The sequence below is a fragment of the Melanerpes formicivorus genome, unplaced genomic scaffold, assembly GCF_026170545.1.
Source record: "Melanerpes formicivorus ecotype bairdi unplaced genomic scaffold, bMelFor1.0.p_v2 SCAF_6, whole genome shotgun sequence".
Taxonomy (NCBI): Eukaryota; Metazoa; Chordata; class Aves; order Piciformes; family Picidae; genus Melanerpes; species Melanerpes formicivorus.
This window is the reverse complement of record NW_027142358.1, coordinates 10588332-10611653: the sequence shown is the minus strand read 5'-3', so window position 1 is coordinate 10611653 and position 23322 is coordinate 10588332. Positions and strand designations below refer to the sequence as shown.

Genomic DNA, 23322 nt, shown 5'->3' with positions numbered 1-23322 from the left:
TGCTGCACCTTTCTCCCTCTCCTACTCCTTCCACCACCTCCCTTGCCCTCCCCTCACAGCAAGAAGGTCACCCCTGAGCCTCCTCCTCTCCAGGCTAAGCAACCCCAGCTCCTTCAGCCTCTCCTCAGTTACCCTGAGGGTTCCATGTATCAACACTTTATTTGAAGCATCCAGTTAAAAAAAACAGCTACTTCACAGAAAGAAGAATCAAGACAAAAAAAACCAGGTACAAAAATAACCACTTATTTACAGTTAATGAAATGCTGACAAAACAATTTTCCACACGCCTTTCTGCCGTGTTTTAAATCTGCTGAGAAACAGAGAAACACCTTTTACTTGACAGAAGTCTATGTAACATACAGCACCATAGTCTGCTTGGGGGTCTTGTGGGGGTTTGCTTTTCGGGGTTTTTTTTATCCCCCTTGTAATTTACTGCATATAAAATAATGGGACAAAAAGCAGGAGAGCTGGCAGGTTAATCTTTTGATCCAACTTTGTATCAATATATCACTATATACAGAGAGTGAGAACAACCAAAAAAGTTATGGCTTGGTAGAGGATGAGACTTAAGTATTTCAAAGCAGGGATAAGCAGCTGACATATCTTAGTTCAGTGATCTTAAAGGAAGCTTAGATTTGAGAAGAAACTTTTCAGTCATATCCCCTATTTCATTCTTCTCCACTGTAGCTGCAGACTTGTTCTCTTTATTCTTTTTGTGACTCCTTTTGTGCTGGGATTTAAAGAAAATGTTCAATGTTAAGAAAATACAAAGAAATTAAAGACTACTTGCTCATGTATAATGCAGTAAGTGTTCTGAGGAAAAAAAAGGTGGCACAGCTCCTGACGAAGGTTCCTAACACCAATACATTTACTAAAGAGATGTACTATAGAAATCTAGAAGTTCAACAGCTACTTTTAAAGAAGCCATGACAAGTAAATACATGCTCCCTCCAAGTCAAATGCAAGCTTAATAAACTGGGATTTTACACTGACACAGTGGTAGAGGGTCAAAAGGAAGTGGAAAACCAAACCCAACCAGTGAAGAATCAACACTAGTATTTCTGTCTGGGTTCCAAGAAAATACTCTGTATCTAATTTCTTGCTGAATTATACACTACTAACTTATGATTGGCTGTTAGTGTAGCTCAAGTTTAACAAAGCACATTCTAAAGGATTTAAAGGAGTTGTGAAACTACACTAAACAATAGCAGGTGACTTTAGACTAAAGCACTACTATGGAACAATTTTCCTTTACTCTTATATATACACAATTATTTAGAATGTGTGTGGAAGTTACCTGGAAAAAGGGAATGCCACTATTTTCATGGCAATCTGTGCTTGTATCCAGTAAGTATCTGTCACTGGGAAGGAATTCATCACATTCTTGCAACTCTTCCTCTTTTTCCAACAGATCCTGAATCAGAATTTTTCATAGAAGCATATTTAATGTTTGAATTTCCTAGGTGAATTTACTAAGCATGATTAGTAAATTCAGAAAGACACAGCACTCATTTTTGCAGAAGAAAAATTATTTTCTTGGAATTAATGTTTTCTCTCATTTTCCAAGACACTTTTTGTCAAAAGCTCAGCACACAACTGAGTACTCTGTAAAACACAAAAACTGCAACAGCTCTAGGGTTCTAGTCAAATCTCCACAGTGGTATTAAGTAACTCCTGAAAAAAAAATCTTGATTGAGGAGTCTGACTCATCATTCATAGACCTACCAGATCTGCATCATCCTCCTTTGCCAAACTGTTTTGCATAGCATCAAGCTTGAGTTGCTTTTGCCTTAATTGCTCCAGTAGAAGTTCCCGGGCTTCTGTTCTCACAAGTGTAACTGGATAGAAGTAGTCCCTTCTCTGTGGGGTTGTCCCTTTAATAAAGATTGTACACTAATATAAGGCACTACTTCAACACTTTCAGCAATTGCTTTAATTACAAAGCTTCAATTTTACATTAACTCAATACAGAAATCATTTAGTCATCATTCCTTGCATGCACTTTAAAAGTGTAAGGGTGATAGTCATATGTCCCCATTAACCTTCACTTATGAATTCTGCAACACAAATTGCTTTCTCCAAGACCATTGTCCCCAGACTACTTTAAATACCTGTTGGAACATCTACTTTAAGATCCTCTTGCAGGAAACCATTAACTTGAGTCAGTCCATGCTGTGCTTCCTCATCAAGTGCCAGCTTCTGTTCCAGAAGTATATCCTCGTCAATTTTTATCTTATCAAGAAGGCTATTTAGTACTTTCTCCTCAGTAGCCTTTTGTCCACCAATATGGTCAGCAATTTCAGTTATTGCTTTATCACAGTTTTCTTCATTACTCTGAAAACAAAACCACCCAAATGAACACCAAGTTAACAGAAAAGGCAAAGTTTCAGCCTCTTTCCTATGATGCGATGTATGACTAGTGACATGGCTTGAAGTGAAACAATTGAGAAACCTCGAATTTAGAGGTTTCAGTGCCAGTTTTATACTCTCACTTTGAGAGCTATCCTCAGAAAATAGTTTGTTTCTTAGAAAGTAATATTTTAGAAAGCTAGTCATAACAGTAAAGATGCCACCTGGTTCAGATCAGATTCTTCATGCTTCTCTGCACAACCCTGCACAGAATTAGGACATCTAAGTGAAAGTGAAAATCGTGCAAGCATTAGCAGCTTTATGCATTTGTAGAAGAAAAGGAAAGTGTCATTTTTAGCCATTATCATTGAAAATAAATGCCTGAAGTGTTCCATAGGTATAACAGATAGAAGGGCATCTGGAGTCTGCAAATGCTTCTAACAGTTATGTTTTTCTTTCTGGACATTAGTAAAATTTTAGATCTGCTTATTACCTATTACAACAACATGAGAAATGGGGGGAAGCAAGGGTTGTGATAGAAATTAGAACAACAACTTATAGAAAGAAATTCTCCTCTAAGAGGCCAGAACTAGTAAATACCTAAAAGGATTGCTTTCTCCCATAATGTTAATGTATTCGACCAATAAAGTAATTTGAATCCTGCTGTAGTCTCCCAGGGACAAAACTGGTAGACAAAGAATTAGAACAAAAGATGTACAATACTAAAATGATGTGGAAAGCCCGTGGGATTAATCAAGACAATATTGAGATTGTTTGCACTTTAAGTTCAGATTCTTCCTTTAAAACTTTTGATCTCCTCTAACTGCATTTGCTTAAGTTAACATGTCTGCTGTGACTTGAAACCACACAATTTTGTTCTAAATGAGAAACTTTTTTCTCCTGCCCATTCTACTGTAAAAGCTTGTTTCAGGATGTTGTATTAGGCTACAAATAAGTACCTTTTTTAAACACTGAAGTTGTTGTTTCTCATCACTGAAGCACAGTAGCTGTTGATTGGTAAGGTCACCTACATGAGCAGTTGTAAATTCACCCCATTTATCAATATCCTGAGACACATTTTTGAGATTGCTAAGAAGTTGACGACAGTGGTCAGTGGATTCTTCTAGCATCATCTTGTTTTCATCATTTATGATGCTGAGCTCTTGAGAGAAATTATCCAAAGATGCAATAAATTTGTTGTGATTTGAAGTCATACTGCTGACTAGGTCTGTAGTTTTCCTGCAACAATGTATATGTAAGAGTTTAGAGATTTTAGGAAGTGGATTTTAAAACATTATATATTTAGAAATATTTGAGACCAGAACCAGTGCAGTAGCATAGCTCTATCAGACCAGCTAACGTTGCTCTATTCAGTGGATTTACAAACTGAAGCACTCTGAGCAGTAGGTTTCTTAAATCACACCCCAAACAAAACTCCCAAATACAAACAAAAACTCAACAACTTCAGCAAAACCTTAGTTATTCAGTCTGCAACTGAATAAAGCATGTTGCAATAGATAAAATATTATACTTCAAGCTAAGTCTTTATGGTATGAAGTTGTGAAATCCACCCATGCTGCTCCCAAACCCATGGACTCTAATCTGCAATATGCTCAAGAGTCAAATTTAAGGAAAAGCCTTGTAGAGCTACCTTTTACTCTGGGGAAAGGTGAACTATAATCTACATTCTGTGGCATAACTCAGCTCTAACATACAAGTCTTGTTGAGAAGCACATAAATATGAAGCCTATAAATACAAGGAGCATCAAATTTTGCAGTCCTCTTCATACATAGTTTTATCTTGCAGCAGCATACACCAAAAAGTAATCTACTCCTTACAAGTGAACATTTTCTTGCACAGCAGTGATGGTGGTCTTCAAGCTTCCATTTTTTGCAAGTACATTGGTTAAGTTCTTGTGAGTCTCCTGCGTAAACAGGTCAAGGTGGCTTTGTAGGGATGACATTAATTCAGCTGCACTCTATTGAGAAAACACATTTCATTCATATGCTGCATTCAAAATTCTTGAAAAGGTACTTGAATATTTTTATTAAAAATACAACAAATAGAAGAGCTTTGTCATCCTTAAGCTGAAGGTATAGTTTATGTCTAGAGAAGACAGACAATATATATACTAGACATGCTCAGAGCGTTAAAGTTCCTTAAAGCAGCCCAAGAAAGGCTGAAAAGAATTAGGGATCGAGTTACTGTCCTAACATTTCTGAAGCAAGTATAATAGTTTACTGCTGCAAAGAGTTAGAAATCAAAGCAGGCAACCACATTTGGTGTTAAGAGTAACAAGAAATACTACAGGATACCTTTGCATGAGCCAACCTCATAATTTCTGCTGCTTCTTGGAAATTCTCACAATCCTTATGAAGCTGAGCAAAACCACTGTCTGTTTCTTCTTGTAATTTTTTCAGAGTGAGAGAAAGATCTTCAAAGAAGGTATCCATTTCCTTTTTGTGGCACTCCATCTTTGAAAAATGTTGTATTTAAAAGTTAGATATTTGTCTTTAGGTAAGAACTGGGTACTTTTCCCTAAAGCAATTAATATTGAAAAACTAACCCAAGGAAATTACCAAATGCACGCAAGTACTATGCACCAAAGGTGGAATAACTCAGCAGTCTGAAGTTAGACTGGCACTTTGTGTCGGGGTTTTCCAAACTACAAAATTCAGTATGGGAGACAGATAAAATAGGAAGACACAGACAAGATATTCGGTTAAGCCAAGAGTAAGAAGCAAGAGCTAGTAAGCTATGGACTGTTTGTTAAGTCTGAAAACCAATCAAAAGTCTCTAGAGAAGGGGAGCTGATATTACATGAGTTGTAACTGACAGAAGGAGGAAGTTTTTCAGTCAGAGGAACAGATCACCAAGAACAAAGATTTGGTTTTGATAAAAAAATGGAAAAGGAATAAAAGAATGAGGCTGCAGTGCTACATGAGCATCATGAGGTAGACTAGAACAAAAAATTTAAGCAAAGGATTAAGTTGTCTGCGCTTAGGGGTATTGTTAAAGGTAAAGCATTACATCCTCCAGGAATCAGTGACTGGAAAAAATGCTTAGTATTACAACAGCAGACATTGGGAGCAGTAAGATTTAAGTTGGTTATTTTACATTTCTAAAACAAGGACCGACTGCATTAAGGGTATCATCAAGTACTGTAACATACAGATTTAAGCATCCATGTTTTACCACTCTCCTGTAGCATTTAGGTGAACAGTTGTGCCAATGTAAATCGTAAATAAATACATCAAGCTCACAAGTAGAATTTAAGTCTGACAGAAAGCTCTAAAATGCAGAACTCATGGGAGAGAATAAAGGAGAGAAGTTCAGACCAGAAGGGGAAACGCTAACATACTGCAGGAAAACACCAAAGGGTCATCTGCAAAACACTAATTATACATTACCTTGTCAGCCACAGTAGAGTGCTTCTTCAGGTTACTCTGAAACTGAGAGTTTAGTGCCAAGACAAACTCTACCATTGGTGTCAAGCTACTTAAAGCTTTTCCTAATCCAGATGCATGCTCCTCCTAGGAAGAGCAATTAAAAAAACACAAAACAAAACAGGCAAATGTAAACCAAGATATGACTGTTCCTTCATCTACATTTTGAAAGAAACTACCCATATGCAATAGCCATGTAGCCTGCTACTGCAGCATTTGCTATATAGTGCATTGCAGCTTGTGGTGGTGACATGGGAGAGGAAGTAGGAAGGGACATAATCATGGCCAAGCACTGAAGCAGAGGCAGGTAAAGAGCATCAGAAAAAGACTATATAGTATTTACAGAATTCCTCTTTGATTAAGAAGAATTTCATATATTTAAGTAATATAAGAATATGTAAGTTTACTAACAATTATTCTCAGCAGATCAGCTTTACAATCAAGTGACAGATTCTCATGTTGCGTTATTTTTTCAGACATGTGAGAAACTTCAGTAGACACCAATTCTTTTAAAGAGTCAAATGATGCTGATACAACTGATGCAAGAATATTAGCTGCTGAAGAACTGGTAGACAGGAGTTCATCTATGAAAAAAATAAAATCAAGACATTACAAATTGCTTTTAAGAAAGTTCCACTGTGAGATACAAACTCTTCACTGCTCATCGCCTTACTGCCTCCCAGAACAGAAACGCTGTTAGCTGTCCCAGATGCATTATTACTGGTTCAATTGTAATCATTAGACTGCTTAAAATAAAGCCTCTTCCACCTACTAAAACAGATCTGTTTTAGGAAGCTGTTGCAAAAATCCAAGATGATATACTGATACAGGTACATGGTGGTTTTAGGCTATGCCTTCAAAGTTTAGTTGCAGGTTTTGAGCAGAAAGGTAGAAAAATATAAAAAAATCATTATTGGGTGTAAAAAGGAAAACAAAATATTATTCTAAACAAATTAATTGGATGAATACCTAGAATAAGACAGGCTATACTATAACAATTCCCTCTCTTCTGATCTTGTGCTGTTTTGCTTTGCTTAGGAGACATAATCTACTTGTTGGCTGGCCTTGGCTAAGTCTAACCCACTGCTTTCTCTCCACTCCTTTTCTCTCTTGGGACAGGGAGGTAGGCAGAGGCAGTGGAACAGCTTCCCTGGTCTCTGACCAGGGGTGTTTTGGTGGTGTTTGCTAATTGTAAATACTTACCTATGAAATGCATGTAAGATGTTAACATCTGTTGCTGCTTCAAACTGTTCTCACTAACTGAATCTTGTATTTTGCTGAACAAAGTATTCATTTGTCCTGCAAATTGATTGTGGATGATAGCATTGTGTTGATCAACAGCCTTCTTACGGTCCAGTTTTGCATGGAGACCAGATACATCTTTTGTAGTTTCTTGAACTGTACTAAGTAACTGGATTTTAAAAAAAGTTGTGTCAGTATTTAAACAAATCAAGCATATATAGTACAAGGAAAAACAGCTCTAGTTCTGAGCTAAAAGAAGCTACTCCCCTTTACATCAAGTTACAATTGTTCTTAATCCTGGTGCCATTTATATTCTTGGAGCAAAGGAAGAAGTTACTGAACTAGAAATTATTGGCTCTGACTTTGAAAATGAAGCATTAATAAATGACATCCTCAGTACTTATCAGGATATCATTTATCAGACTACATATATAAACTCCTGATCACTAACTTCTTCTGATAGATTTGACAGTCATTACTTTAGTAGTACTCAAGCAGATTTTTAATAGCAATTCTGTGGTAATTTTTAATTCAAACTCAATGGATTCTTGCTTTTGTAATCTGTGTAAGTGACCTCAGTCACCTATTTCCCCTCATGTAAACACCCCATAATCCCCATGCAAAACTGGGGCATCCCCTACCAACTTCACAGGAATTTAGTAGAAATATTTTCAGTCAGCATGAAAATTTCTGTTTCACCACTTTGGTGTTTGTCTGGCAAGATACTTGCCTCTTCCCACAAGACCATTTTCATCAATTATGGCCAACCTACACAGATCATACTATAAAATATAGGAGGTGACAGGGCAAGATTCCATTACACTCTCGGTGAGTGTAAATTATTGTACACATTTTCTTTTTTTTTATCCCAGTTATAGATAATTCACTCTTTTGTAGGGCCAGCCTTAAGTTTCTACTAAAGAAAACTACTTATTCTGCAAAATAAGTCATGACAATAGATACTGCAAAGCACTGGAACTTTCATGACAATCTGGCCTGAAGAAAAGGTAGTTCCAGACGAACCAGCAAGTTCAGCATTTAATTGTAAATATTACCACAGAGAAAGTCCTTCATTCTTAAATAGCTTTTCATCACAATGTATAGAAAGAGCTAATCCCTAATTTTCCATTTTTAGTTCAGCATTTGTTACGCTCACTTCGTGCTTTGCAACAATGGTTTCTCTCAACATCCCACAAAACTCCTAAACATTGAAAGCTACTGTTATAGTTAGGTGCAAGAACTGTAACAACCTTGGTAGCTGTGCCATGAAGTTTTTGTTCAGTGTTTTCCAAAACTGAAACCACATATTCCTCTTCAGCCAGATGAACCTTGGTTTCTTGAAGATCTTTTTGTGTTTCTTCCAGTTCTCTCTCCTTGATATGCAGATCTGTTTTACACTGTTCAAGTTCATTTTTATTAGCTGTGAATAGTTCAGTGACCTAAAATGGAAGACAAACATCAATAGGTCAACACATTTTTTTTTAAGCTCGTTAGTCCCATTTCTCCAATTATATGCCACAATCCAGAAGGCAAGTTGTCATCTAACAATGCAGTTTCAGCTGAAGGGTTCTGAGGTCTTATGCTGAGCCTGTACGTTTGTATAGTCTCCAGATTCACTGAAAATTTCATAAACCAACAATTTTCACTGCACTAATCCCTTGCTCCCCCACTTAAACCACAAGACCAAAGAAGTGTTACAGCACAAGGGAAAACTAAAATCCCACTAAACAAAGCTAAGCAGATAAAATGAAGTCAGTAAAGCTGATTAATTACATATTCCAGTAAATTAGTAGATTTCTCTTAAACAGGAAGCTCCCATTTTCTGTTAATATCAACTGAGATGATACCATTTTACAAGCAGATTTTTAATTTTTGCTGAAAACTCAAAGCAAATTAAAGGTAAAATGGCAGGCATTAAAACAACTTAAAAAAAAAAAAATCACATGTTGCATCCTGTAACTTTCCATTTCCTTTTTGACTAACTGGGAAACCTTAAGAATAAAAATTCTTCAGACTGTACTTTACTCAAACATTTTTTCCTTCTTCTCCAGAGACTTCCTTCTCCAAAGATCTAAGCCACAGTTGAGAAATGTCACTTACTCTTTTCACTTCTTCCTCCATGATGCCAATTTTGTCAATATACTCTGCAATTTGTTCTTCCTGAACTGTCAGCTTTCCATTAAGGGCTCTCAAGCAAACATAAAACAAACAGATTATGGTAGATGCCACAAAAACAAAATCCTCATCACACATCTACTCTTTAGACTTATATCTGTGCAATAATTTCTAAAGACAAAGTTGGCAGTCAGACTTTCCTATCTTTAATTTTATGGTGTGAATATAGATCCAAAAGCATTTCTGTGTAAGGATAGTTACTAAAAACTGAAATTTGTTGTTAGCATTTTCATAGAAATTTTGAAGACATACTCATAATTTTCAAGGGAAATATAGACTCCATTTTTCTCTCGTGCAGCTGCAAGGTCTCGCTTCAACCGCTCAATCTCTTCAGTATATTCCTGCAAAAAGAAATAGTCATATCTAAACATTTCTACTTCACTTTCAAGATTTAACTTGAGATAGACAGCGTTCTATGGAAGTCTTGCATAAGCACAGCAGCAAAGTACTTCTGTTCCAAATAAGTTCAGTACAGCTCCATTCAAATTCATATGATTGGATATACATAGTATATCGAAACTTCCCATTTGAGGCATACTTAGTCACTTTATATTGGCCCTTTGTTCTAGGGAATGAAGCTGCTAATACAGCAAGTCCAGCAAAAAATAACCAGCATCATTTAGGGGCTCTCCACTAGCTTGTAAACAAGTAATTTGTACACAGTCACAACTAGTAGCAATAGCCCCCCTATATCAAGATTTAGTCATTACAGGTACTGAAACTGTGAAGTCACTAATGCTGTACCAGCTTAATTTGAAAGCACCTCAGAAGAGCACTTGTTACAGCTTCTTCACAACTTCGTAATTCCTGCATAGCAGAATCTATGTTAACAAAATCAAATGTAACCTGCAACTGAAATTAAGGTATGCATCTACCTTACCTTAATAAGGGCTTTTTTTGTTAGCTTCTGATTAACTTCAGGCTTGTTCATTATGTTTTTAGCTCTGTGGGCGTATTCCAGTGTACTCAATGTTTCCTGTGAAAAATACATGTAACACTAGGTCAAGCTGAGGAGTTAACTTACGTTTTTGCATCATTAGCAAAACCTATTTATTTTAGCAATAGATTTTCAGACTTAAATTTACCTCGAGATTTATAGATGCAGGAGAAACCGTGGCAATTATTGATGTTTTGGTTCGTCCACCGAGAGAGTCTTGAAGGATTCTTGTGAGTTTAGATTCCCTATATGGAATATGTGGGGCTCTTTCCACTAAAGCAGTAATAACTCTCCCTAGTGTCAGAAGAGACTGGTTGATATTTCCAGCTTCACGAGCTCTTTTGTCAACTGCCCCAGATCGACCAATGTTTTCACTTCCTGCAAGATCAACCTGAAAGATAAGAGGAACAACATGCTTTTTGTCTCAAATCACCCTGAAGAATGCTTACTGAGCTGTTCAGGAGACATTGGTGTGACAAGTAGGACTGACATTTCTTAGAGTGAAAAAAGTATAATTCATACTACTTTATGGAAAACAATGATTTTTACCCTTAACGGATAAACACTCCAGATTTTCATGAGTTCAGACTATTACGGTTTACTGCTTTAACAGTGTCATCAATGACATTCTGTTCAAATACTTACCAAGTTTAACTTCCCAATTTTAACAAGTTCTTCTCCGTCTGTTGTTGTCTCTTTCATATGGATGGTAATTGAAAACACCGAGTGGGAACGGCTATAAAAGAATGCAGTTTCAGACTGATAGCCCATTAAAGACAAATGATGTGCTTGCTACATGACACTGCTGTTAGGTATCCATGCTCTTTATAGGGAATACATTAGGCCCATTATTTAGGACTTAGACATTTTCAATACATTAAATTCTACCTAGCACATTTTTCACGTGTACAAGTAAATATGGTACCTAAAAATGAGTGATGAAGCAAATGGATGGAATTTGCCTCAATCTTGGTATAATTTTTAAAGCAAAACCAAGAGAAACTCTTTGGGTTTCTTTACATTTGTGTGTTCTCAACTCACATGTCAAGAAAACATGTTTGTGGATTCTTCAGTCAGCATACTACAAGTATTTTTACAGATGTGAGGCTATGAAATTTAGTTTTCTTTACACAGGTTAGGAAAAGCAGCAAGTAGTTGAATCCAACAATATTAAAAATGTAGGTATTCTTTTTCATTCAAAACTGTCCTACACTTTTAAGATGATTTTAGATTGAGCTTATTCCTTTAATTTTTTTACAACAGGAAGTTGAAAACCATACAAGTCAAATTACACCAGTTTGACCGTGCACAGCTCAGGCAGAATGAATTCCCAGATTCCCTGTAATTTCAAATTAAATGTTGTGTTCTAATTTGCAGTAGCCAAATACCCATTCCCTTGAACCAGCAGACCTATGTGCTCTATGAAATTTAAAATAAGACATGAGCAGAGTGTTTCTTGTTCGTTGCAGCACTGAATCACAAATCAGTGATATAGATATTACATCTGCAGTTCAAGAATGAGAAATCAATAATAAATTATATTTCTGACCAAGCTGTCTCAACTAGATTCTAACCACAAGCTCTAAACATAAATAACCTGCATTTCTATACAAAAAACCCAACCCATAACCTTATCCCCAACTTCCACAATCCAGTTCACATGTTTTCAGAAGCTGAGGTTGGAAAAGAGGGTCTTGTGCTGACCTGTAAAACACAGATCTCAGTGGTATTTTGAAATTCCAACTTCAGTAACAAATTCTACTACACCATTTTCTACTGCTCGTGAGGAGAGGAAAATATACTTGGGACTAACAGAAGGTTTTTTATTTGGTAAATGGGATTAGCAAAATTCTCCCAACTACCTATAACAGCTGGAACAAAGACAACCCATCTCTCTAATGCAGGTATATCCACTAAATAGCTTCCAAACATGAAAGGACCTTTTGAAGATGTGCAGCATTTACTGCAGGGAGTATTTATTTCATGCTAGTACATATGATGTATTGCAGTTACATATCTGTTAGACTTCTATTGCCTGTTTCCATAGGCATATAAAGCACTGAAAAACTTAAGACATGAACTTCAAGGTAATTAAATTTCAATATCTAGAATAAACCAAACCAGGTTGGAAGAGACCTTCAGGATCATCGCGTCCAACCCACCAACCAATCCAACCCACCCAAACAACTAACCCATGGCACCAAGCACCCCATCAAGTCTCCTCCTGAATACCTCCAATGACGGCGACTTCACCACCTCCCTGGGCAGCCCATTCCAATGGGCAATCACTCTTTCTGTATAGAACTTCTTCCTAACATCCAACCTGAACCTCCCCTGGCACAGCCTGAGACTGTGTCCTCTTGTTCTGGTACTGGCTGCCTGGGAGAAGAGACCATCATCCGCCTGTCTACAACTTCCCTTCAGGTAGTTGTAGAGAGTGATAAGGTCACCCCTTAGTCTCCTCTTCTCCAGGCTGAGCAATCCCAGCTCCCTCAGTCTATATTCTAGATGCAGGATTAAAAACATTCTGCTATTTCAATCTCAGAAATAGGTGGAATGCTGAAGCAGTAGCCATAACTAGAAACTGCATATTTGCAAGGGATGTATTCATAAAAAAAGGAAACTCTAAACATGAGCAGAAGATAATGCAAAAAAAGAGTCATGGTGACATAAACAGTTTGCCCACTTTTCAGATGAGAAGCAGTCAGGTTTTGTAATGCCTCTTCATATATGTATTAGAGTCATGATGAAGTTCTAACTATGGCTTTCTAACCCACATTTGACGGTCTCAAGATCACAGCAGGTTTGCCCTAGTTTGAACATTTTACTTCTTCAGCAAGACCCTGTTTAATAAAACAAGAACAACATGAAGCTTCTAAAATGGGGAAGATTTGTACCTGGAATAAGCATTCATGTAAGTAGCTGCAGTTGTTCTTTTTGCTGCGCCCCTTTCCAGGATTTGGTAGACTTCATTTTTGTTGTGTACAGTTATTTCTTCCAAGCCTTTAATAATTACACCTCTCTGTCAGAAATAATGTATGCATATTATGCACCCTTCAACAATCCTGAAAACCTTAATATAACAGATTTTGAAAGACAGCACTAACCTTGTTTCGAGGATCATCAAACATCTGCAGTCTTTCCCCAACATCATGAGTAGGACTCAGGAGATCAAAAAGCTCCTCATTGTAGATTTCCAAGAGAGAGACTTTCACTGAAAATTCAGTACTGTTCTCTGTGAGTTTTTCAAATATTTGATGCAGAGTACGGGGTATTATACCTGCTAGTGGATCCTATAAATTAAAGTGAATTATTTAATACATAAATATACCAATCTGAGGGTGGAATTTCAGCTAGATGGCCTGATTTGATACAAACATGAAGATTTTGGACAATGATCATCTTCCATACAAAGATCAACGTATGGTTGCATTAAAGATGTAAAGCTTTGTAAATTAAGTCTTATTAATTTCAATGAAAATCAAACATTTAAGTATGGTCAGCTTCTGGATTTGAAAGGCATCAGCTTTAGCCTTATGAAATCTCTAACTTTTAACAGAATAGGGAAGTCTCAGAAGCAAAAAATATACCTCTTCCCAGGTATATTCTTCATTGGGTGACCGCTCCCCTTCCATTGTAAAGGTCTTACCAGTACCAGTTTGGCCATAACTGTTGGAGGGAAAAAAAAAAAAAAGGTAAACAAGAGTCTAAAATTAAAATAAAGTCTCCTAACAGTAATTATTGGCTTACTTACGCAAACACTGTACAGTTGTAGCCCATAACAACTTCATCCAAAATGGGACACACAACACTCCGGTATACATCAATCTGCTTTGCCTGAGCTCCAAATACCTGTTGAGACAAAGACATTTATCCTAAAGCATAGCACTACACAGTACAGTACTTAGACTGTATCAGAGAAATGTACTAGCATGTTTGTAGAGTCCACAACTTGACAAGCAGTTACCATATCAAAAGTGTAAGTCTTTCTTGATGTCTTGTCTGTCGCTCCTCCAGTGCGGACGCTGACTTCCTTTCTTATTTGATCACAGTCCACAACAGAATAGGAGTTTGCTTTACGTTCTGAAGCATTAAAAGGCCTAAAAAGACAAGATATAATTGCTAACAGGAACAAAAACTGACAAAGCAGTAAAATCACACAGTTTAAAGATCCAGAAGAGTATAATTGGGTTAAAAGAACATAAAGCTTTTAACTTAAATTTGTTCAATAATTGTTTAAGGAAAACAATGTGTCAATTCATCAGCTTCCAAATCTTGTTTCTCCTTCTGCCCACGGTGGGACAATCCAAGAGTATATAGCTTTTAGTTTGTTTATATATGCAGTTTTTAGCAAGCCCATAAACACTTTTAAGACCATTTAGATGCTCACACAGCTAACTTGCATTAGAAAGTGTTCAGGTGCAAGGGGATAAAACATTAAGCATATCAAATAGTACAAGCAAGAGCCTTTTAAAAAAAGTAAAATCTTGTACACAAAAGTTAAAACAACACTGCAACTAAAAATTGTTTTTCATTTACACAAGCAATCAAGCCTTCATCTCGCATGGATGACAACACCCTAAAGCAGCAAAAGTACTATTAGACCCTACTAATAGCAGAACAGTAGACAGCAGTATCAAAATCCTTACAATGGTGATGTTTTAAATAGAATTTGTGAATTCTGAAAATAATTTTGTAAGACATATAAAATACCAGATTTTGATGGGGAGAAGGGCACATACCTTTTTACTCTAAGTTTTAATTTACTGGAGGTATAATAAAAGTTTAGAAACTTCACAGTGAGAGTTTTGTTTCAATAGTAAGTTAATGTAAACCTGGTGCACACAACTTTCTGTGAAAGGACATTTGCAACAATTTCTCAAAAAAAGCCATGAAAATGACCATGGGCTGCAAACAAAAATCACACAATGGTAATTTATTACTCTTTGAATGTTGCTACTGCACTGAACCTCCATGGTCTATCTCCATAGTTGACCCGAAGAGACAAAAGTAAAAATAATACCAAACCAGGTTGGAAGAGACCTTCAGGATCATCATGTCCAACCCATCAACCAATCCAACCCACCTAAACTACTAACCCATGGCACCAAGCACCCCATCAAGTCTCTTCCTGGACACCTCCAGTGATGGTGACTCCACCACCTCCCTGGGCAGCCCATTCCAATGGGCAATCACTCTCTGTATAGAACTTCTTCCTAACATCCAACCTAAACCTCCCCTGGTGCAGCCTGAGACTGTGTCCTCTTGTTCTGGTACTGGCTGCCTGGGAGAAGAGACCAACATCTGCCTGTCTACAGATTTATTAATCTCCGAAACACTTTCATAGTATAGCCACCTCAGATTCTTTTTTTTTTAATGACAATGTAAATAAATAAATAATGCTATAAGCATGTGACATCTTGTGTTAACTGACTCCTGTGATTAGCATTTCTTCCTCAACACAGCCCTAAGGCTGAAGTGCTAGATTCTAAGCAGACCACTAGACACTTTGGTGACACAGATAATTACTAAAAATCTCATTCACAGGAGCCAGCTGCAGCTTTCGTTCTGTGACTTTTAAAATAGCAGGAGGACGAACAATTAATATATTCTGCTTCATACTGATGTAAATGAACCAGTCAAATGCAGAAGCCTCATGGTGCAATTGCCCACAACTGTGATTACTGAAACAATTCTGCTAGGCTGGAGCAAACATGCAGATCATCACTGTGAGTCATTAGACAAGCAACAGTCTGATATGCCATGGCGACATTTTATCATAGGTTTGCCCCCCAGGTATGAAGTGTATTAACAATGCTAAGGCACACATACTGAATTTTCAGATTTGTGTTTTACTGACATGTAGAAAATATTTTGCTTAAAAAAAGGGGTATTTTTTAATCAGCTCAGACACACCAGGTTTTGGAAATAAATTAATACAATTGTATCTACGCACCCATCTTTACAATAAAGAGAAACTGATTGATACAGGAAAAACAAGGAGCTAGAGAGTTTGTAGGTGTTTAGATCCCCATCTTCACATAGGTCTGAATTGTGACAAAAGTAAAACACTGTATCATGGACAATCTTGATGCTGCTGTCATATTGAGCATTAAAACACATGCTGATGCTTAAGTGAGGCTATTCCAGAGTGACTGGAACCAATGAGAAAACGACTGCTCTTGACACTGTTTAAAACAAAACTGCTTCAATAGAATTTGTTATTCTTTTGATTTGCATCAACACTATCACCAACCCCATGTTTCAGATTTTCAGTTGTTGCACAAAAAAAGTGGCTTTTCATTTCTATTTTCTTTGTGTGTCTGTGAAAGTAAAATTTCCAAGCCTAAGAATATAATGATTACAAAAAGAATCAATAATAATAACATATAAGGCTAACACTTACCACTTGCAGCCCAGAAAGCCAATCAGATCCTGGGCTGTATCAAGAGAAGTGTAGCCTGCAGGTCAAGGGAGGCGATTCTCCCCCTCTACTCAGCTCTGGTGAGACCCTACCTGGAGTACTGCATCCAGTTCTGGAGCCCCTATTACAAGAGGGATAGGGACGTGCTGGTACTGTCCAGAGAAGGGCCACCAGGATGATCGGAGGGTGGAGCACCTCTCCTATGAGGACAGGCTGAAAGAGTTGGGGCTGTTCAGTCTGGAGAGGGACTTCTCTAGGATATCAGGCAGTGATAGGACTAGGGGGAATGAAATGAAGCTGGAGGTGGGGAGATTCAGACTGAACGTGAGGAAGAAGCTCTTCACTGTGAGAGTGGTGAAGCCCTGGAATGGGTTGTCCAGGGAGGTGGTCGAGGCTCCATCCGTGGAGACGTTTAAGACCAGGCTGGATGAGGCTCTGGCCAGCCTGATGTAGTGCGAGGTGTCCCTGCCCATGGCAGGGGGGTTGGAACTAGATGATCCTTGCGGTCCCTTCCAACCCTGACTGATACTATGATTTGTCTCAAAAAAACCCAGTCAGAGGTCTTCGGAACACTAATCTTAACCCACCAACAGTATCAGTGTTCTAATAAGCAACATTATGAGAACATTTAAGATGCTGTTTCAGTTAGCAAGTCTTTAGAGTCACCTCAAAACTACAACGCATGAAGTTTGTCATTAACTAACAAACTCTATCTGATCAACCAAAGCAGTTAGCCACTATTAAGTTTTCGTTTTAATTTGGAAAGTCTGATCACTTTAATTATACCAAAGATATACGGAAATGAATCTAGCCAAAAACCTGTACTAGCTGTAAAATCGCTGCGGCTTCCTACAGAAGCTCATATGAGATACAAATTGTTAGTCTTTTTGCTTGCGTCTCGAGGATCAGTCATGCTAACTCTTACCTAGCTCATCTTAACCTTCCTACATCGCTTTGTTCTGAGTGAGCACTGAATGAGGTTAGGAAATTGAAACTTTCTGCCTTTTTAAACTGCAAGAGATTATTGATAGTCCCGTCTATTTAGCGGAAGTGCTGACTATCTCTATTAGCTACAAGGGTACAGCGCAAAGTTAATGCCTCGGATTTAAAGCGCAGTAAAGAGAGCCGTTTGGATTCAACAGTGGGCTCTTTACTAACGATATACTCCGAAAAGCACCACGCAGTTCTCTTTCCCGAGCCGCAGCATTAACGGCGCCCCATTAGTATCCCCTCAAACAAGGGCCTCTCCGAGCGCAACTAACGCTTCAGGACCGAAGTCCCAGAGGCAATTTATGAGGAGAAACCTCAGTGGCTCCCCGCGGACGCCTGCTGCGGGCTGACCTCTAACGCTCGCCTGTGGCGGGCCGACGCACCTACCTGCACCGCACCACCACCTGGATGTTCTTGCCCTTCTCCTCCTTCTTAGCACCACTACCACCCTGGAAGCTGAGGGAAGCCATGGGGGGCCTTGAAGGAAATCCTGCCACCGGGAAAGCGGCACAGCGAAGACCTCGTTGTTCCACCTTACGCCAAGCCGCTGCTCGCCTCAGCCACCGCCGTGCTCTGACAAAATGGCGAGCGCGCGCCCTTCAAACCACGCACCTCCCCCCAGCCCGACCAATCAGCAAGGGCGCGCACAGCATCATGGGAGTAATGTTCAAATTCTGATGGCTACGCCCGCCTACAGCGGAAGCTGCGGCACCGTCCCGCTTTCCCACGAGCGCAATGCAGGTTGGGGGCTGCAGTATGAGGTTGTCGCTGTCACATTACCGAATGAGGACAGAGTGAGCAGTGTGGCATCACGGCACAGCAAACAGCACGATCAAATGAGGAAGACTGGGACAATCCCGGAATGACAGGGGAAAGTGGATCCTGCGGTCAGGATGAGGCCGGGGATGGCGCATTTGCATTACGGCATCTGACCTGGTCCCCTGAGCGCTCGCAGCCCACGCCATGGTGGCGCCCTACCTGATGTCAAACCCCAGACTGCCGAGCAGCTCTTTTTTGCCACCGCCGCCACGCGCTGATGATGGGGCAGTAGGGAGGAAAATGATGGAGAGCAGCTTGGCCAGCTCGTCTGCCAGCTCTCTCAGCACTCTAGGATGGATCCCATCCGGTCCTATGGACTTGCGAGTGTCCAAGTGGCTCAGCAGGTCCCGAACTAATTCCTCATGGATTTCCAGGGCATTACTCTGCTCCCTGACCCAGCTCAGGAGGCCACTCGTCCTGAACTCCTGCCTTGCTGTTAAAAATTGAGGCAAAGAAGGTGTTCAGGACCTCAGCCTTTTCCTCGTCTTCAGTCACAGAAGTCACAGGTGTTCAGGAGGAGATTTGATGGGGTGCTTGGTGCCATGGTTTAGTTGTTTAGGTCGGTTGGATTGGTTGTTGGGTTGGATGTGATGATCTTGAAGGTCTCTTCCAACCTGGTCCATTCCATTCCATTCCATTCCATTCCATTCCATTCCATTCCATTCCATTCCATTCCATTCCATTCCATTCCATTCCATTCTCTCGTCTTTAAAAAAACAAACCCAAAACAAACTACTTTGCAAGGACAGGTATTTGGAAGTTAGCAACTGCCAGATGAATTATTGCCCTTCAACATCAATTTTTAACTAACTGGACTCAAACCTATACTTTTTCTATAGAAAAAGTTTGTAACAAAACACTTAAAATGTACTTGCATAGACAACTATGGAATCTGCATTGTTTAACAGTCCTGGAGCTTAGCTTTCCAACCAAAAATTAGTTTCATAGGTTGGTATTACTAAGACATGGTGGTTTGGTTTTTTCCCCCTCTAATGAAGCATGAAATACCATGTTGAGAAATGGCTTGAATTATCACTATACCCTAAGAAAAAAAATAATTTGTAAAGACAACTGAATTGTGTAGGACCTATGGCTAGACTGAAAAGTTAGATGCAGGTATGAGAATATACTGAATCTTTACCTTTTGCTTTATACTCCTTTATATAGATCACACAAAAGGTGGCAGCACTGGAACATAGGAAGGCTTTTCTTACCATTTCTGCCTGTTCTTTTCTAATATGAAGTGTAACTTGCATTAGTGAGAATTTCGCTCAAACTACAAAAAACATCTCTCACAAACATAGAAGAAGAGAGACCATTCAAGCCTGCACTTAAACAAGAGGAATCTGTTTAATTACTCTGAGTTGAATCTGGCCAATAGCTACCTTTGCTGTATCTGTGGTAAGTGGAAAACATTTCTTGTCATTAAGTTAGCTCAAAAAAATTCATGCAGCTTAATAGCTGCAGGTCTGGTTTACAAGGTAGATTTACAGCATAGGTAAGACATTTTCTTAGACTAGGTAGAGCCTGAAGATAACATTATAAAAAAAAAAAGAAGAGCAATAAAAAAAACAATAAAAATAAAAGAGAAAATACTTCTCAACAGTGTTTGGGATAATGTCCTTTAAAACAGCAGGTACACCATTTGTGACAAATATTGTGTTGGTTTTTTTCTTTTTTTGGAAGGACTAAAACATTACAGAAAAATAAATAATAGCACACACAACTGCCAATGTAGTGACTCCAGTAGAGATTACTAATGCCCATTATTAATCAAAAAGGACAATTTTTCCACTACAGTTTGCCATCAAGAAGTCATTCTATTGTACTGATATTCATAAACAATGTTTGTCTCAAAAAAAAAAAAAAAAAAAAAAAAGAGAAGTGTTTTCCTGGGATTTTGTCAGATGACCTAGGCAATTATAAGTATGGAGGCTTGGCAAACAGTAAAATTGTTGACCCTAATCATGATTGTCTACAAATTAAGAAAAGTTGCAATCATGGAGAGATATAATTAATATAAATTACAAGTTTGAGTGAGACTTCTTCAAAGCTTAGTAACACTTGTTTTGATTGCCAACATACTACACAGTGTATTACCTGTATTGAACATGTGGAGAGTTCAATGTTGTTTAGTATCAGTGACACAGGAAAAATTTAATGGTTGATTGCATATTCACATTAAAGAGAAGATGACCTGCATATCAGATAAACATAAAGCAATTACTAGCCATTGAAGTCTGTTCAGTTGGCCAGAAATATTCTAAATTCTGCATTATCCACACAGAGAAAGTTGAATAATAAAGACTTACAAAGACACTGTACTGGTATGTTCTCAACTGAAGACAGGGTTCTCCTTCAGTGAAAAGGAAAATTATTTCACTGTTAAGAAATGAAAGATATGATGCAATAGAGTAACTAGCTTATTGTTAAAAAATGAGGAATCAATGCATATATAACACAATCAGACATAGAATTGGTTTCAACTAACCTGGGAAAATACAAATGCCTAATTTGAGGATCACTTTCCTGGCATTGTAGAGTTATCTCATGTATCCTGAAGAGGGTTCTCCTACTCTATAGGGCTTCCTCATGGGAGTTTTTTAATCCTTTCCACACTTACTCTAAAATCATACAAATTCATTTGATCTGTTGGACCACACCTGTTTTTCAACTAGGGTAGATGAAGGCAGGACTGTTGTCTATGAGCAAATTAAGTTTCATGGGAAAGAAATCTTAGTTGCTGGACTACACTGAGAAAGGCATTTTACTTTTGCTGATGGTGTTTGCATTGAAAAGATCTTTAAAACATGGTGAAATTCAGAATACTGGGTGAGTAATTTTGGCTAGTATAATCTGAAAGGAAGGGTTAAATCAAAAGAACAGTATCTACTCTGAATTAAGATCAGGGCCATTGAATAGCCACTAAATAAGCTTACAGTGGATAAAATAGGTGCAAAGTACAGTAGGTGTGACCTCTATTGCACACCTCTGCTGCAATAGTTAGAAGTGTGAGACATGATCTTTCACCACCACAGCTACAGAAGCAGAAGTACTTGCTTTAGAGCAGACCACCAGAGTTTTGCTTTCCCAGGATTGACCCTGTATATATTCTTAGCAAGTTTTATAGGACAAGGCAGGATTTATCAAAGCAGCTAAATATGCATCAGGACAGCATTAGCTAAATATACTTCACTACATCAGGCTTGAAAAAACTGTCAGGACCTGAAAAAGAAGTAAACTCTCTGAAACTCTGTTTTATATCTTCACCCCAACATAACATACAGAACATACATCACGTCTACAATGAAAACAGAAGCATTTCTACTATACATCCAATTTAAGAGAGCAACTCCAATTCACCTTCTAGTCCAAGTTGCTTCAGAAAGGGAGGTGACACGAAGAGTCGCCCATCTGTCAGCATGCTGCCACACACAAAGGTGCACTGTCAACGGGGCAGAGATTTAAGATCTCAGTGTCTCCTGTCCTCTCTCCTTCCAGCCTGGTCTTTACATCTATTGGGAAATGGAAAAAAAAACCCACCAGGCTCTCAAACTAGAATCCCATGAGGATACTGCTAATTTTCACAAGAGTTAACATATTGTGTTAAAATTAGGTTCCCACACAGTTCTAAATTCAACCAGTTAATTTAGATGAAAAATAAGCAACTGCCTTGCTCCATCCAGGATTAGTTGAGAGACAGTTGTGTCTTAACTGAGGCCAGAAGTGTGGGTGGACTTTGATATAGACACGAACGTTTTAAACTAGGTAGCTCAGGTACTGCTTTGAGAAAGAGGACATTAAGAAAATAGTTGTATCTGAAGAAAGCACTGGGGGTCATTAGAGGAGTATTTTTTATTGGGTTTGGACTTTTTTGGTGTGTGTTATGTCCATCGGGAAAGGAATCCAAGCAGCCAGCCACAACCACGACTTTCCCATAGGGCTACCTATCAAGGAAAAAAAAATCTCCCCAGAAAAAAACAAACATATGGAGTTATAACAGAAGTTCAACTTTATCTAGCATTTACACCTCGCAACTGTCTCCTGCAAGGGTAGTCCTGTGTCCAAAGCAGCGAGGCCGCAGCGCTGCAGACCTGCTGCGGCAGGTGAGGGGCTGCGAAAAGACTCTCTTAAGGAGAGCTCCAATACGGTAAATTTTTTCCCCTCGGGAAGGCTTGACACTGGGAGATCCGAAGTCTCTGCCACTCAGGACGGCACCGCGCCCACTGTGCTCCAGTTACCTTTTGTTTTGGCTTTCGCCGGCAGGGACGAGGAGCCCTGCCACCAGGAAGCGGGCACGCCGCTCCCTGCGCGCCGGGCCCGCAACGAGGGCTTTCCGCGGGCGCAACCCAACCCTGCGGCGGCTGCCCTTCCTGCCGCAGCCCCGGCCGCCTCCGCCGGCCGCAGCTCCCTAGCCCCCCCGCCCCGCGTTGCGACGAGTGTCGCCCCGGCTCCCCGCCCAGCCACCCACCCCTCTACCGCCTCCGCCTCCTCCCAGAGGCCCCCTGCCCCCTTCCCAGCTACAGCCCCGGCTCTTCCAGAAAGCAGAGGCATCTTTCTGCAAACCCAGGTACGGGCCCCGCTAGGCCCCGCGCGGTGGCGGCGGCCCTACCGGGCGGGGAAGGCGGACGGGACCCCGAGGGCGCCGGGGAGGGATTGGCCAGGCGGTGAGGGGAGGCGGGCGGAGAAGATGGCGCCGCCGCCGGCCGCCGCGCTGAGGACCGGCGCGTGCTGAGGACCGGTGCAGGCGGCTGTGAGAGGCAGGGTGCTGGCGGCGGGGCCGGGATATGCGGCAGCAGTTGCTTCCTGTGCTGAGGCGGGCTCTGCTGGGCTTAGCGCGCCCCTGGGCCGTCCCGGCCTCGCGTTTTTCCCTTCAGTGCTGGCGGCGAAGCTTTTTCGGGTACGGTGCTTGTGCGGGGGGGACAGGAGCGGGGGGAAG

General features: G+C 39.7%; 2 protein-coding genes and 1 long non-coding RNA gene across 7 annotated transcripts in view; 1 reads left to right on the top strand and 2 right to left on the bottom strand.

Moving 5' to 3' along the window:
* Positions 1–140: 140 nt before the first annotated feature.
* Positions 141–18614, bottom strand: KIF11 (kinesin family member 11). The gene is made up of 22 exons (XM_068139632.1): positions 17952–18614; positions 14118–14250; positions 13905–14002; positions 13741–13819; positions 13258–13443; positions 13048–13172; positions 10796–10886; positions 10299–10541; positions 10094–10189; positions 9466–9554; positions 9139–9226; positions 8289–8477; positions 7000–7207; positions 6208–6380; positions 5761–5883; positions 4666–4824; positions 4189–4328; positions 3309–3588; positions 2112–2334; positions 1726–1874; positions 1298–1414; positions 141–730 (listed from the first exon to the last, which is right to left on the bottom strand). The coding sequence occupies exons 1-22, from the start codon at positions 18032–18034 to the stop codon at positions 605–607; spliced, it is 3198 nt and encodes a 1065-aa protein (XP_067995733.1). The 5' UTR covers positions 18035–18614; the 3' UTR covers positions 141–604.
* Positions 18615–18753: 139 nt separating this feature from the next.
* Positions 18754–23164, bottom strand: LOC137441813 (uncharacterized). Of its 2 annotated transcripts, XR_010987492.1 has the most exons (5): positions 22996–23164; positions 21747–21898; positions 20696–20765; positions 20484–20580; positions 18754–19089 (listed from the first exon to the last, which is right to left on the bottom strand). It is a non-coding gene; the product is annotated as an uncharacterized lncRNA (long non-coding RNA). The 2 variants fall into 2 exon arrangements; XR_010987493.1 differs by lacking the exon at positions 22996–23164 and adding an exon at positions 22625–22777 and having other exon boundaries at positions 20484–20765.
* The window catches only part of IDE (insulin degrading enzyme), a 65713-nt gene continuing 65231 nt past the window's right edge, over positions 22841–23322 (top strand). The window contains exon 1 of one of the 4 annotated variants that reach the window (XM_068139638.1): positions 22841–22953. Coding sequence is in view for 2 of the 4 variants with exons in the window: in XM_068139634.1 (XP_067995735.1) it covers positions 23171–23283 (113 nt within the window). In the remaining 2 variants the exon portion in view is untranslated. Of the gene's footprint in view, positions 22954–23053; positions 23284–23322 lie in introns of those variants that run through there. The other 3 variants (XM_068139634.1, XM_068139633.1, XM_068139635.1) reach the window with 3 other exon arrangements.